Source organism: Zingiber officinale, chromosome 8B (genome assembly GCF_018446385.1).
Source record: "Zingiber officinale cultivar Zhangliang chromosome 8B, Zo_v1.1, whole genome shotgun sequence".
NCBI lineage: Eukaryota > Viridiplantae > Streptophyta > Magnoliopsida > Zingiberales > Zingiberaceae > Zingiber > Zingiber officinale.
The window spans coordinates 9,318,202-9,333,707 of record NC_056001.1 but is presented as its reverse complement, the minus strand read 5'-3'; the positions used below and the strand labels follow the sequence as shown (position 1 = coordinate 9,333,707).

The window sequence follows — 15,506 nt, the reverse complement described above, 5'->3', positions numbered from 1 at the left end:
ATATACAATATTTTAAATCAATATTCATTTAGAAATCTATGTCTAATTATTTGATAGAATTCATAATGATCGATTTCAAATTTTAAAAATTTCATTTAAAAGTTTTTCATAAATTTAGACCAAATTTTAATCTTTATTTTCTTCATATTATAATAACTTTGAGATCTAGCTCTTACACTACATCCTAAATTCATAATTTAAGTAAAAAAACAAGAAAGATAATAATGAGAATAATATAATAAAAAAGATAATTAGATTGAATAAGATGGACGTCATTTTAATAAAACATTTAAACAGAATGTCACTTAATTTTTCTATTTTATATTATTTTTCTCTATACTCTTTATCTCTCAATCATTCTTTCTGGGTTCTCCTGGCTACTCCTGTAGCAGCTCACTATGAACTCAAATGAAAGATTGACCCTTCCACCTTGTCATAATAGTTAGGGATGAGCATTCGATCCATAAATTAATCGAATTAACCGAAAATCGATTTAGTATTGGCTAACCGAATCAAATTAAAATTTTACTAAAATTGAATTAACCGGATGAGTTATTTCAATTAACACCGAATTAACTAAATTTGTTTAAAATAATAATAATAAAAAATTATACAAAATTAATATTAAATTAATCGAATGTTCACCCTTAACAGCATTTCTCATAGATTTTTATTGTTTTTTTCTTATTTATTTTAAAAATATTTTTTTTAATACTATGGAAATATGCCCTATATATATTTTTACTATAAAACAACCGGAAGCGGACGCCTAAACCCTAAAACCGACCAGTCGAAGGAAGGGGAGGCGAAGCGGACGCATAAACCGCATAAACCCTAGCAGGCGAGTGGCGGGGGAGGCGAAGGTGGACGACCGCATCTGCACCCTGCGAAGCACGTTTTAAAACAACTGGGAAGACAGAAGGGGAATCATTACTTCTCTTATTCTTATTTCCCGAGAGGATGAGGAAGAAGGTGGACGACCGTATACGCACGCTAATCGAGAATGGGGTCAAACTCAGGCATCGTTCCATGTTGATAATTGTGGGAGACAAGTCCCGTGATCAGGCAAATTTCATCTTACTCTCGCAGTCTTGCTCAATTAATCTTCTATTGTTTTATTAATGATAGTATCGACATCGCTTTACACTGCGGAATCCGATCCACACAGCAAACCCTTACTTTTTAGGACTCACATTGTTTTTGTTAGCGTTGATTTAATGAACGGTTGATGATAGCTGCCTTGTACCTTGTATATTTGTAATTATGCTCAGAGACATCTCATAGTTGATTATATCTAGCAAGCATACTGGATTTTTTTGGGTTGGAAAACAAAGCGAAACAGTCATTAAATGACAGTGTATAGTTTTCTTCTTAAACACAAACACACATAATGCATGTATATTTAAAAAAAACTTATTTCTTTGTGCTTATTTTTGCATTACCTCTTTATGACTAATCTTCAATATATCCAGATTGTGAACCTGCATTATATGCTAAGCAAGGCAGTTGTGAAGTCACGCCCGACAGTGCTTTGGTGTTACAAAGATAAGCTTGAGCTAAGCAGGTGCCAACTTTTATTTAGTTCATACGCATCATACTTTTGCTTCTGCTTGTTCATGTAATGAGTCTTTATATATATATATTTATGCATCATGTGCCAATACAACTAAGAACTGCTGGAAAGTGAATTCTATTATCACAAAACTTTGTTAAATGCATGTTTAGACGAAGATTTTCCCCTGCACCTCCTAGTTTTAGATTTTTGTTGTCTTCACTATGTTCTGTTGTTTTATGATTCTCGTTTCTTGTTTAAACTTTAAAATTAAACATTACAATCTTAGAGTCTTTTAATTATAATTTGATCATTTTGCAAAAAAAAAGAGGGAAATTCGAGATCAATGATTTTGGAGTTTAGATTATATAGTAGTTTGCTTAGTTAAATCTCATAGTAGGTATCATAATTTTTACAGGGAAATTTGCTATTCAGAGTCAAACTTTTTCTCTTTCATTTATGTTATAATAAAAAATCTTTCATATCCTTTTCTCTTCAACTATTTGGCATTTTAGTCCCTTCTGAATATCATATTGTGTTATATAGTCATAAGAAAAAGCGCTCAAAGCAGATAAAGAAGCTGCTGCAAAGGGGATTGCTTGATCCTGAGAAAGTGGATCCTTTTTCTCTTTTTGTTGAAAGTGGAAATTTAACATATTGCTTGTATAGAGATTCAGAAAGAATTCTTGGAAATACATTTGGGATGTGCATTTTACAGGTTTGTTGCTGTAAATCATTAGTACTTAGTTGGTGCTATAACCAGCAAGCTCTTTTTGTCCTTCCCTTTTAGCTATTTCTTCTACACAATGACCGACCATTATTTTCAGGACTTTGAGGCATTGACGCCCAATCTTCTAGCAAGGACTATTGAGACAGTTGAGGGCGGTGGGCTTGTAATTTTGTTGCTCCGTTCTCTTTCTTCTCTTACTAGCCTCTACACCATCGTCATGGTAATCTGCTGCCTTCTAATTAGATCAAGGCCTTTTTTTCTTCTTTGGCACTCCAATCAGGATGTCTGCTATATGCATGATCACAATTTTTCTTTCCTTTTATACTTTGGCATGATACAACATTAGTAAGTATTGATAGTGAGCTCTTGGCTCCATGGAACTCTGCACTTATATTAACTTAATTTACTGCTTTATAGTGATGAGTTTTGTTATATTAATTGCATTCTGTGTTTACATCCATTGTGATTTCTCTACTGTTATTATTGCAAGTTCATGGCTCTATGGAGCTTTGCAGTCATTTAACTTAATTTACTGTTCTGTGGGGATTAGTTTTTGACATATTAATAATGTGTTATGCATTTTTTCTGAATTCTCCTCTCGGTTTCAGGATGTGCATGAAAGATTCCGAACAGAGTCTCATTCTCATGCTGTTGCTCGATTTAATGAACGATTCCTTTTATCTGTTGCCTCGTGTAAGGCGTGTGTTGTAATGGATGACGAGCTTAACATTTTGCCAATATCCTCTCATACGAGATCAGTTCAACCTGTATCAATAATGGAGGTAGTATTTCATTAATCTTTGCTCATCACTTTCTCCATGCTTGTTTAATGATTTTTACTAGTTTCTATTTCCATTTGCTAAGAGGTAATATTTTGCATGGTATTATTTGTGCCAGTCGATAAGCATTTTTAAATTTTTACTTTTTGTTGCATCTCCTTATTATGACATATTTTCCTTATTGCTGAAGGATGCTGAAGGCTTATCAGAAAGGGAGCGAGAATTAAAGAACCTCAAAGATCAATTTCATGATGATTTTCCTGTGGGCCCACTTATTGGGAAGTGTTGCACAATGGACCAGGTTATTTTGGATCTGCTTAGATAAATTCCTAAACACTATCTTGTACTTGATATCAAGTGGAGAAAGCATCTGCGACAGTTTGACGTAAATTCTAACATTAATTATACAGGGTAAAGCTGTTGTCACATTTCTTGATGCAATTCTGGACAAAACATTACGCAGTACCGTTGCCTTGATTGCTGCCCGTGGACGTGGAAAATCTGCTGCTCTGGGACTTGCTATTGCTGGAGCTGTTGCTGCAGGGTTACCTACTTGTGATTCATTATGCTCCATCTATTGCTCGTATACTGTTCTTTATTAACTTATACATGTTCCCTTCATCAGATACTCAAATATATTTGTCACTGCACCTAGCCCAGAGAATCTTAAGACATTATTTGACTTTGTTTGCAAGGGGATCAATGCATTAGAATACAAGGTTGTTCTCTTCTCATACTTTGCTATTCAATTTTTATCTTTCATTACCGTTGTCTTTTCTTTTTTATTTTCTCCCTTCAAATAAGGATGAAACTTTGTCAAATTTCTAAAGTAGATATTATGGAACATTAGTAGCCCTTCATGCACTGGTAACATACTGGCGTGAAACTTTGTCAAATTTGATACACTATCAGGAAACTTAGTGAATTCAAATTATTTTTTTAATGAAATGTTAAAATTATGGTTATTATGAGGCATGACTAATATATCATATAAGTGATGAAATGTCTTGCCGTCCATTTCATTTCTTTCCTGCATTTTTTTTGTTATGAATCATGATCAATGTGCTCCATTGATAATAGAATATTACAGTATTTTTTATTGTAGATGTAAAAATTGTTCCAAGTAAGATAGAAATTTTTTATCTATGTTGATTTTTTTAATCTAATCTGGTAATTCATGATTAAAACATATGAATCCCAATTTGACAACCTTGGTAATAGGTCATTCTAATCGTTCGAGCATTCAATGAGATTTAATTAATTAATTTGAAATTTTTAGTCTTCCCTGACAAAATTGTCTCTTGTTTTTTATTGACACTATATTTGAGATGAGTACTTATGAAATATGTTCTGACTAGGACTTGTTTTACCATTAACATCAATGCCTTAGGAACACCTACACTATACTGTGACGAAGAGCGACGAACCAGATTTGAAGAAATCAACAGTTAAGATAGATATCTACAAGCAACATCGCCAAACAATTCAGGTGAGATATTGTTGCTTACTATGAGTCTGTTTTATTTCCACATCACTTTACTTTTGTGATACTAGTTGTTTTAAAAACCATGTTCCAGATAAGCTGTCTTCCTATTTCTTTTTTACCTTTATCTAAAATTTTTGCCTAATACAAAGTGCACTGTAGACCAGATTATATGTAGTATTTTTATGTAAACTCCCTTATGTTATTAACTCAAACGTTATTAACTCTTTTGTTTGAGTTATTTCTTTACTGCCCAAAGTACAAAGTTTGATCCACAGAGCATGCCTAATTTTGTTTAGCTATATTGCTCTATCTTTCACACAACTTCTACTTAATATATTTATCACTTTTGTGATATTTTTAAGTGAATTGCTCTGCCTGTATTCTAAGAGAGTTGGTTTTTCCTTACAGTACCTTAGACCACAGGACCATGGGAAACTTTCTCAAGTTGAGCTCCTAGTTGTTGATGAAGCTGCTGCTATTCCACTACCAGTTGTGAAGTCCTTGCTTGGGCCTTATCTTGTCTTTCTATCATCAACTGTCAATGGGTATGATTCATCTTTTTATGTATATTTATTCCTTCCCTGTCTGTGTAGATATAAGCATGGTATTCTAAGTTTTTCCAGCCACTGAGGCTTTAATTTCAGTTTCCATGCCTGTTGTCCACCATCAAGTAGTATCAATTAATACATTTATAAATGTTTACAAGATCTTGACCCAACAATTTTCTGTTTTATCTATATTTGTTGTTTAAGCTATGAAGGCACTGGTCGTTCTTTATCATTGAAGCTACTCCAGCAATTGGAATCACAGAGCCAAATGAGTGCACAAAATGGTGACGAATCTCATACTGGTAAATGCATTGTTTTCTACTTTTGTCTGAATCTTATAAACTTTGGATTGTTTTTCTTTATTAGATCAAACTACTGCAACAAGAATCATGGGATATTCTTTTTATAAAATCTGAATGAACTGTGTTTTTCTTTTCAGATTTAGTTTTGAGAAATAAATAATGGAATATTATTTTTTGTTTAAATGGTGAAAATATATACCATTCTTGGAACATGGGGGTATTGCATGTTGTCTTCAATGCTGATTTAACTACTTTAGCCTTTTTCTTTATGATGCAAGCCACATTTAATTGTTTAAACAAGTAATGCATAAAAAGTTAACACATGAATTTATTTTATCCAATTTGTTAATTTATTTGATATATTAAGTACCAATAAGGGATAGATCTGCTGAAGTATTTCATTGAATGTTGCTGAAATGGTTATGCAGAGACCTTGTGCTGCATTTTTTCAAAGGCATTTTCCTTATAATATTCATGGAATTGTTTTCTTCATTAATACTATACCAGATCCCTTTATGGTAGAATCAGGATGCAAATTTTTTTATATATTTTCATAAATATGGCTCATTCTTGACATTTTAATTGATGGATACCTCTTTTGCATATGATTTGGACATGCATTCCTCATTGATGCATCTCTTCTATCTATTTTAGAAGGGCAGCTTGTGTGCGAAGCTTTTGCCAATGCAGGGTCTCATTGAAGGGTCGAACCACATTGGGTCTATTGTATTATGTGTGATTAGCATACTACCAAATTTAAGTTGCCATGTATTTAGAAGTATTGTACATCGTTTAATCTATTTCTCCATGAATATTGATTTGCCATCTCCAAATACAGGTAGGCTTTTCAAGAAGATTGAATTGCACGAGTCTATCAGATATGCTACTGGGGATCCAATTGAATCTTGGCTTAATGAATTACTTTGCTTGGATGTTGCAAATTACATTCCAAATATCACTAGGTTAGTATTCTTGATGAAAAGTAAAGAATTGTTTTTCAGGTCATTCTCTAAATGATCTTTTATTGTCTAGACTTCCACATCCAAGTGAATGTGACCTTTACTATGTCAACCGAGATACACTTTTCTCATATCACAAGGAGAGTGAGATATTTTTACAGGTACCTTTATTGGTTAAATTTGTGCTTGCATTCCATTATATGCTTAAATTTTACTAATTTTTTCATTTACTTTACAGCGCATGATGGCCCTTTATGTTGCTTCTCACTACAAAAATTCACCTAATGACTTACAATTGATGGCTGACGCGCCATCCCATCACTTGTTTGTGTTGCTTGGTATTTTATTTCTTAGCTATGCTATAATTCTTTATAGCAGCCTAGCATTTTATCTGTTTGCTGAATCTCTCTATAAATATCGCAGGTCCAGTTGATGAATCAAAAAATACTCTTCCAGATATTTTGTGTGTTGTTCAGGTTTTTTTCCTTTCTCCATGCATGATTGAATTTTTTTCTAGTTAAAAGGGGGAAACAAATTGAACTCCTGGATTTGACTGTAATCTTGACCATACTTATTAAGTTAGGTATACCAATGAGATGTTCTATTTGTTCGGGCATTGAACTCATCTATTGTGAGGCAACCTTGCCAACAATTTTTGGGCAATTCTAATATATCCTTGTGGGTTGAAGTGGAAAAATTCTCAAGACCAAGGTTTAAAATTTCGACCTGTGCCGAGGTTTCGTTCTCAGACCGGAACAATACGGTTTCGGTATCGTATCATGCCGTGCCGATACAGTTTCGGTATTTTTTATTTATCTATAGTAATTATAAGATAAATATGTTTATTGTGTATATAAAAATAAGTTTTATATTGATTTATTATAAGTTCTCATTTAATATTGTAAGAAAAAATAATTAAAAATAGTTTTATTTAAATAGAATTGATATATCAATAATTCAAATTAAAATGGAAGTATCTATAATAATAATAATAATAATTATTATTATTATATAAATTAACTATTTATTCATTTAATTAATTATTAATTAAATAATATATATTTTAAATAGTAAAAAATATCAAATAAAAAAATAAAAAAATATCAGAATATAAATATAATTTATTAGATTTTTTTAAAAAAGTTTTTAAATTTTTTTTAGAATTTGTTAAAAAATTTAAATGAAATTTAAAATAATAAAAAATATATTAGAATATAAATAAGAATTATTATATATTTTTTAAAATTTTTAAATGAATTTTAAACATTATTTTTTCAGAATATTAATTAATAAAATTTATTTAATTTATTTTAATTTTAAATATATTTTATTCGGATAATTTAATTAGGGTTTATAAAAGCCTCTTCGAAATATTACACATCCTCAAATTGTTTAAATTAATTAAATAAAATAAATAATTATTAAAAAAGAAAAAAAAACCTGCGTATGCGAGATTGCCCGCGATCATCGCAGGTGATCCCGCAGGGGGTGTTCGGCGGCGCTGGAATTTACCTTGTCGGACGCTTTTGGCGCCGTTGAAGGCGTCGCGCACGACGCCTTTGGTGCGGAAGGCGTTGCGGGATGCCGCCGGAGCTGTCCCGCGTCTCCTCCGACGCCGATGGAGGCGTCCCGCGTCTCCTCCGGCACCGACGGAGGCGTCCCGCGTCTACTCCGGCGCCACCGAGACGGGGACGCCTCCCGTGTTGGTTTCGGCCGCTCGGCGGAACGGTAAAAATCGTTTGTGTCATCCTGCACAGAACGACATTTCATACCTGCTCAAGACTCTTGCTGGGATTTTTAAAGCACGAGCACTATTTTTGTTGCTTTTCTTTTTATTTATTTATTTTTTCCGTAGAGTTCATGATGTACAGATATCAAACTTTCACGCTCTTTTATGTTTGTCAAAGTAGTCTATATATGGTTCAAAGGTTTACCAATTTCTGTGTATGTGTCTAGCTATTAAACATCAAGTAGAATTGAAGTTAAGGTTGATAATTTAAAGAAGTTTGAATAAGCTAAGCTCTATTAAGTTTGTGTAGTATGCATTTCCCCTAGTTGGTTTAAGTGATAATGAGAGAACTGCAATTCCCCTCCAACTGTTAAAATTTGGTTCACATTCATGACTGAAAAAATATGTTGACAAGTATATTCTATTTTTTTTCATTTTAATATATTTGCCATGTTTATGCCAATTTTCAGGTTTGCCTTGAAGGACAAATATCACGCAAGTCGGCAATTAAAAGTCTAAGTGAAGGTCGCCAACCTTTCGGTGATCAGATACCTTGGAAATTTTGTGAACAATTTCAAGACAATGTCTTTCCAACACTATCTGGAGTTAGAATTGTGAGGATTGCAGTTCATCCAAGTGCCTTGAGGGTAAAATTTAGGTCACTTTTTTGCTTTATCATTTCAAGCACATTCCTGTGTTTTAAAATATTATTATGCTGTTTCTTATAGCTCGGATATGGCTCTACTGCAGTGGAACTATTGTCAAGGTATGTGTCTTGTTCTTTGATGCACTATCATGATTAACACAATTCTCTGCTTTTTTGATTGGATGTTCTTGTTAAAACCATTCTACTTTTGTGATTAGCTTCACTTTTCCCACATACCATATCATCACACATTTTAATCAACTTGTCTAAATAAGAAGCCTTTTAAGGGATTGGTAAATGAACCGCAGGTATGACCATGCCAACAGGCTATAGATAGTAGAGATTGAGCCTATTTCTCTGATATGGTCAGATACAGTTGTCTCATGTTCATTGTCCGTTCCTTGAGTAAAAGTTCACTTTTCTGCTTAACCAACTTACAGCTCTATGAGACAAAACTAGAATTTTTAAGTAGATAAGTGTATCGAGGTTTTAAATAATGTTCTGGGCTAGTCTGCACAGTTAATTATTCTGTTCCACCCATTGACACTGACCAACACACGATAAGATCTTATGTACCTGGTACACAAGTAGACTAGTGGAACAGACGTGAGAGTTGATTGGTAAGCTGCAAGCGTCTTCGCAAGGAACATAAGGCGATTCACGATCTCCTGAAACCCTAGTGTGCGTCTTCCATGATTGGATTTGTGCTTTCCAACATCTTCCATTAGGAATGAAAAGTGAATTGCAAGCTCCTGTGTTTTCTGCAAGTGGATTGCATCATTTGCAAGGAGTGAAAAGTGAATTCATGAGCTCTCAGAAATGTAGATCCTCTTCTGTGGAGACTTAAAGGCAATTTGTGTGTTTCGGATTCATCTACACATGACTTCCATGCAGATTCAAGGCATGTTGTCATTTGTGAGAAGATCTCCAGCGCCGATGATGCCTTGCAAGGTCTCTAGTGCAATTGACACCTCACGTCTCACGAGAAGGTCTCCGACTCTGGCAATGGCTCACAAGAAGATCACTAGCGCAGGTGACACCTCATGAGGTCTCCTATGTTGGTAATGCCTTGTGAGAATGCCTCCAATGTCAATGCATCCTCCAAGTAATCTTCCTCCTATTCTGCTACAAGTCTTCTTCCTCCTCTTCTTTCCCTTTCTCTTGCTTGTCGGAATGACCAGCACCATTTATCTGCACAGTCAAAACTGTTTTGTTCAGGCTGGAAACCAAAACCTTGGATTGGAATCAGATTTTAAGCTTTGAATTGTATTATTGGATTCAATGAATGAAAATTATTAGATTGCATGTATTGCAATAACTTGGTAACAAAAGTCTCAGGCAAAATAAGTTAGACTTGTATGAAATAGTAAAATAATATATATATGCATGTGTGTTAAATCATGTAGAAATATTATAAAATTGAAATTTAGACCATGATCTTGTTTGTTTCACTGGATCAGTTTTTCCCCTTGAAATTATCCATTTTTCTCTGAATGCATTCTCATTTTATTGACTCGAGGATACATTCCAGATATACCTGATGCATATGAAAACATTCTTTTCTTTCTAATTTGAATTTTCTACATGCAAGTTCTTTGCCCTATAATGCTATATTTACAAGTTACTAAGTATTTCTAGGTGTTCAGTATGTTTTATGGAATAAATGATAAAGGCAATTCTATTTTATCCAGATAGTACTAGATTTTTTCTGTTGTTGTCTGCATTTTATTATTTTTTAATTTGATAATAGTAGAGATATTTTAGTTTCGAATTATTTTGTATGCTCAGATATTATGAAGGACAATTGACACATTTTGCTGAGGAAGATGTTGAACCGGCTGAGGAGTCTGAAGTGAAAGTCACTGAAGTTGCAGAGAAGGTTGTATTTTATACTAATTGCTTCATTTAATTTTCTAATGCAGAATCTTCCTACCTTTTAGTCATAACTCTATGCAATACCTTCCTTTAGTTCTGACTGCTGATGAATTAGCTATGCATGGAAATTAAAGTACTTAAAATTTTGGTTTTTATTGGACTAGCAATCATATAATTGTTTTTTCTATCCTGTCATTTTGTTGTTCTGCTTATTGACAGGTTTCTAGACTCTTCATTGAATTTGCTGTTTCTTCAGGTGTCCTTGCTAGAAGAAAAAATTGTGCCCAGAACTAATCTTCCACCTCTTCTGGTTCATCTTCGTGAGCGACATCCAGAAAAACTTCACTTCATGGGTGTGTCTTTTGGACTTACACTCGACCTTTTCCGCTTTTGGAGAAAGCACAATTTTTTCCCATTCTACATTGGCCACATTCCAGTTATGATCTTACATCTTTCATTTTCCACATTTTTGTTCGTCCAAATGCTATTTCTCTATTGATTTGTTTACTTTTTCCCCTGTAAAATTAGAGTCCTGTCACTGGTGAGCACACATGCATGTTAGTGAAGCCATTTAACAATGATGATATTGAAGTCAATGAGTCAAATGAGCATGGTTTTTTTGAACCTTTCTATCAGGGTGAGATGCTAAAAAGTTGTACGCTAACATAATCTATTAGGTCTTGTTCAAACATTAAATATTTTCATTATGCTACATTGCGACTAGATTTCAGGCAGCGGTTTTTACGACTTTTGAGTACCACATTTCAAAAACTTGATTATAAACTCTCAATGAGGTGAGTTAATATGTTTACATTTTTTCCAATTACAGCTGGACCTTTGACCATTTCTTATTATGATTGCCCTTTGTTGTTGTTGTCTAGCATTTTGGCATCAAAGATACATTTTGCAGAGCATGAACATGACTTGCCTATCTCTAATGGTTGCATTAACGGATTGGAGGAATTATTGTCCCCTCATGATATGAAACGACTTGAAGCATACACAAATAATTGTGTTGACTATCATATGGTAAGAGTTTTTTGGACAATAAACAATATACAAAGTCATATTACTAAATTTTGTCCCGGCATTATCTCTTAATCCAATGATTATCTTCAATAAGCCATAATTCCACAACCTTCTGAGGTGCTGTGAAATTTTTTTTTATTTGTGAGCTCTAATTAGTATAAAATCATTGTCTGATAAACTGTCTCTAGTTTTCTTCTCACTTTTATCATATCTGAATTCATTGGTGTTGTTTTCTTGGGACAGGAGAAAATAAATTCTCCCTTAATTGTTACAGTTGAATATTTATTGTCCTTCTCTTGTGCTAACATTCATCACAATATCCTTATCTTGTACCTTAAAGTCTTTCAGTTTAATTATCTTGCCCAATTTTTGGTTATGTTACACGTTTTTGTAATCTTGGACAGAGAATGTGTTCCTTTTCTAATTGGATTGTATGCATCTAGTTTGTAGTTCTTGGTATACATGATTTAGAGTCAGCCTAAAAATTTGGCCCTGCTTAGCCTTTGGACAATAACTGGAGATTTTTGCCAATTGTCTAAAAATTCTCTAAAGAATGTTTAGTTGCTGTTCTGTTCTTTCTTTGTTTTATTCTCATATATTGCATGATTGATAAGAACAATACATCTGCTGAATCTCTAAAATGGTTGATGCCACTTTGCATAGATTTTAGATCTATTGCCTATCCTTGCGCGTAAGTATTTCCAAGACAAGATTCCTGTCACGTTGTCTCCTGTCCAAGCTTCTGTGTTATTCTGCTTGGGATTGCAGAACAAAGATGTTGGAGATATCAAGGTCAGCTCTTCAAAATGATTGGCATGCAGATAAAAATTTCTGGCATATAAGCTATCATTTATTTCTCTTTTGTCCTTCTTCACCTTTCTAACAGGAAGAAATGAAGCTAGAAAGAGAGCAAATACTATCTTTGTTCATTAAAGTGATGAAGAAGTTTTACAATTATCTTTATAAGACAGCAACCAAGGAAACTGATGAGACTCTTCCGCGCCTCAAGGTAATAAATAATCTTCATTTCACAGCCTTTTTCTAAAATTATCTGTGAAAACCTTGAAAGGAATTAGAATGAAAATGAATTATTTTTTTACTAAAAATTTCATCAGAGACCAATTATCAATTAGTTTCAGTTCTAAAATGAACAATGAAGAAATTTGAAAAAACGAAATCAACTTTTACTAATGCTGAAGACTATGGAAATATATAAACCAACCATAAATGAAAAAAAAAATCTTGCCCTGATCATTAAATTTCAATCCATGAAAATTTTGTTTTTACTCGATTCTTACTTAACAAGGTCAAATTTAAATTTAAATTTAATCAAATTAAATTTATTTAAATATAGATGATGATATAATTGAAAATAGAACTCAATGACGTAAAGGGATTCATATAGCAAACTCGTCTGGTGGTTAAAGCTCAAGTAGGGGCAACATGATCATTTTACACAAATTTGATTGTTGGGTTAGAGTTGCTGTAGAAATTTGCATTTCAAAGGGATGCTGCATCTAATTGTGAGTTCTTATCATTTTTGAGTTATCGCCTAGTGTTATCTTACGGAGAATACTGATGTTCATCATCAGTTCATATGCAATTCACAAAAAATGCTATACGGGAAGTAGAAATGAAAAACCAGTTCAGGAAATGCAAATACTGCTGCAGCTGTGCTATACTTGGACCAATCTGCTTTGGTTTTACCATAGTGGTAGTCCTGTTCTGTTGTTTTATGCTATACTGTCTTTCTTATATAATAATGCTTTGTGGAGAAATTAAAACCCTTGGATGTTGATTAAGATTGCTGCACTCTTAACATTCGCATGTTTCAATCCATACCCCAGATTGACATGGCTCCTCACAGCAAGTCTGTGGATGAAGAACTCAATGAGGCAGCCAAGGAGGTTAGGGTGAGTATGCTCTCGCAACAAGATGACTCTTATCTTGACATCTTTGCTTAAAAAAATATCGGACATTTCAGGAAAAAATGAAGGCTGAAAGTGATGTAGTTTTGGATCCAGAATACTTGCAGCAATATGCTATTGCAGACGAAGAAGGGGAATTTGATAAGGCTCTTGAAAATGGAACTAAGGTTTCATCTAGCGGCATCCTTAGTGTTAAATCTAATAGGAAGTGGAACGCCCACAGCGATCATACATCTGATAAGAGGGATAAGGGCAAGAGGAAAGGGAAACATGGTGACAAATCAAGATCGAATAAAAAGAAGAGAATATAGATTTTCTTAGTAACCTCTTATCCAAATTATTGTACCCATGTTCCTAGATTTCGATTAGTTTAAAATTTTGCTCCAGTTCTGTGTTGTATCTTTATATTTAATGAAATTACAGCTTTTTATTTATTTTTTTATGTTTTCCCCTACATTGTCCTCGTATACTTTTCACAAGCGTGTGTTAGTCTTGTATTTGGTTTGTAATTTAGGAAAACATCTCTTACTTAGTAGATCAATTTCATTAGTAAGACGATCCAAAATGGTGACTCATCATTTACGTTGTCAGAGTATAATTATTTCATTCGGTGCTTATTAAATGGGCGTAAACCATCATCGAGGTATGATTATAAAAATCCGTCAACAGACAACTTGTAAGCATGTGAAAATAAAATCAATAAAAAAAATCAATTAGTTGATGGGGAATAAGAATAATATGACCTTCTATTAATAATGGTTTATAGATGCCGCCTACGTATTATATCGAATCATGGTTGTTACTTATTCTATTAAATCATGATAGTTGATGAGCTGTCTATGAAGAATCGTCAAAGTAATTGCCGTGCAATTCTCCATAAACAAAAATATATATATATATATATATGATCCGGCGGTAAGAATGGGGGACCCACTTTCTGAAGGGTCTCAGCTTGAGGACAGATGGAGGGCTGACTAAGCGATTAATGGCCGCGCCGAGCAGTTGAGTAGGTCCGAGCGGAGCCAAAGATAACCCAGCCATGGGCTTGAGTTTCCGACGCCAAGGCGGGAAGACTGAATGGCCGAGCGGGTGTCCGCCCGGCTGGGACCGAAGGGCCGAGCGGGTGGTCCGCTCGGCCAGGATAAGGGCGAGGATACAAAGATTAGCCGAGCGGCCTATTCATTTGGCTCAGGATATGGGATGTCAGCAAAGACATGTCTGATGATTACGCCGTACACAAGAGTGCACGAGAGAGGATCTCGCCGTCACATCATGGAGAGGTTGATACAGTAGCGGTATGGCCTTATGGATGCCCTTCTGACAAACTCATACCTGAGCATGGTCGAAAGCAGGTGATTGCTTTGATTGGCGCGCCCAGGCTCCTTCGAGAGGTCTATATAAGGCCTCCATTTCTTCATCGGAGGTACGCGGGTCTTAATCTCTGAAGCCACCTCTTTGTTATTCCTCGCCTGACTTGAGCGTCGGAGGGCCGTCGCCGGGACACCCCTCCCGGCTCGGTTTGTTGCAGGTTCGCCGGAGCACTAGGGGTCCAGCAAGGAGCGCCACGTCCCCAGCGTCCGTTGACTTCTGATTCGGACAGGATCAATTTGGCGCCGTCTGTGGGAACGCACCTGCATCCGAACGGAAACGATGGACGAGGCTGGACGACAACACACGGTGGCGCTTTCAACAGAAGAACTCGACGCTTTGGTCGAGATGAGGGCCGCCAAGATTGTGGAGCAAAAACAGAAAGCAACAGCCGAGCGGCCAGAGCAACAAGCAACATCTGCGTCGGGTGACCGAGCGGAAGCACCTCCAGCCACTGTCGCATTCCATCGAGCCTTATTTCGCACCCCTGAAGCCCCACCAGCTCGAAGAGATAGAGGATCTTCTTCAGACGAGATGCCTAGGCGAGATGACAAAAAGGGGAAAGCCCCCCGAGC

At 35.0% G+C, this 15,506-nt stretch overlaps 1 protein-coding gene across 1 annotated transcript; it reads left to right on the top strand.

Moving 5' to 3' along the window:
• The first annotated feature begins 760 nt into the window (after positions 1-760).
• LOC122015036 (RNA cytidine acetyltransferase 1-like) lies at positions 761-13,997 on the top strand. Its single transcript, XM_042571673.1, has 26 exons — positions 761-1,065; positions 1,473-1,564; positions 2,099-2,270; positions 2,380-2,502; positions 2,891-3,064; positions 3,252-3,362; positions 3,472-3,605; positions 3,687-3,780; positions 4,452-4,550; positions 4,956-5,092; positions 5,300-5,397; positions 6,236-6,359; positions 6,430-6,517; positions 6,595-6,694; positions 6,780-6,832; positions 8,556-8,732; positions 8,814-8,851; positions 10,520-10,610; positions 10,863-11,042; positions 11,135-11,243; positions 11,331-11,400; positions 11,488-11,635; positions 12,299-12,427; positions 12,522-12,644; positions 13,483-13,548; positions 13,620-13,997. The coding sequence occupies exons 1-26, from the start codon at positions 961-963 to the stop codon at positions 13,872-13,874; spliced, it is 3,090 nt and encodes a 1,029-aa protein (XP_042427607.1). The 5' UTR covers positions 761-960; the 3' UTR covers positions 13,875-13,997.
• Positions 13,998-15,506: the final 1,509 nt, after the last annotated feature.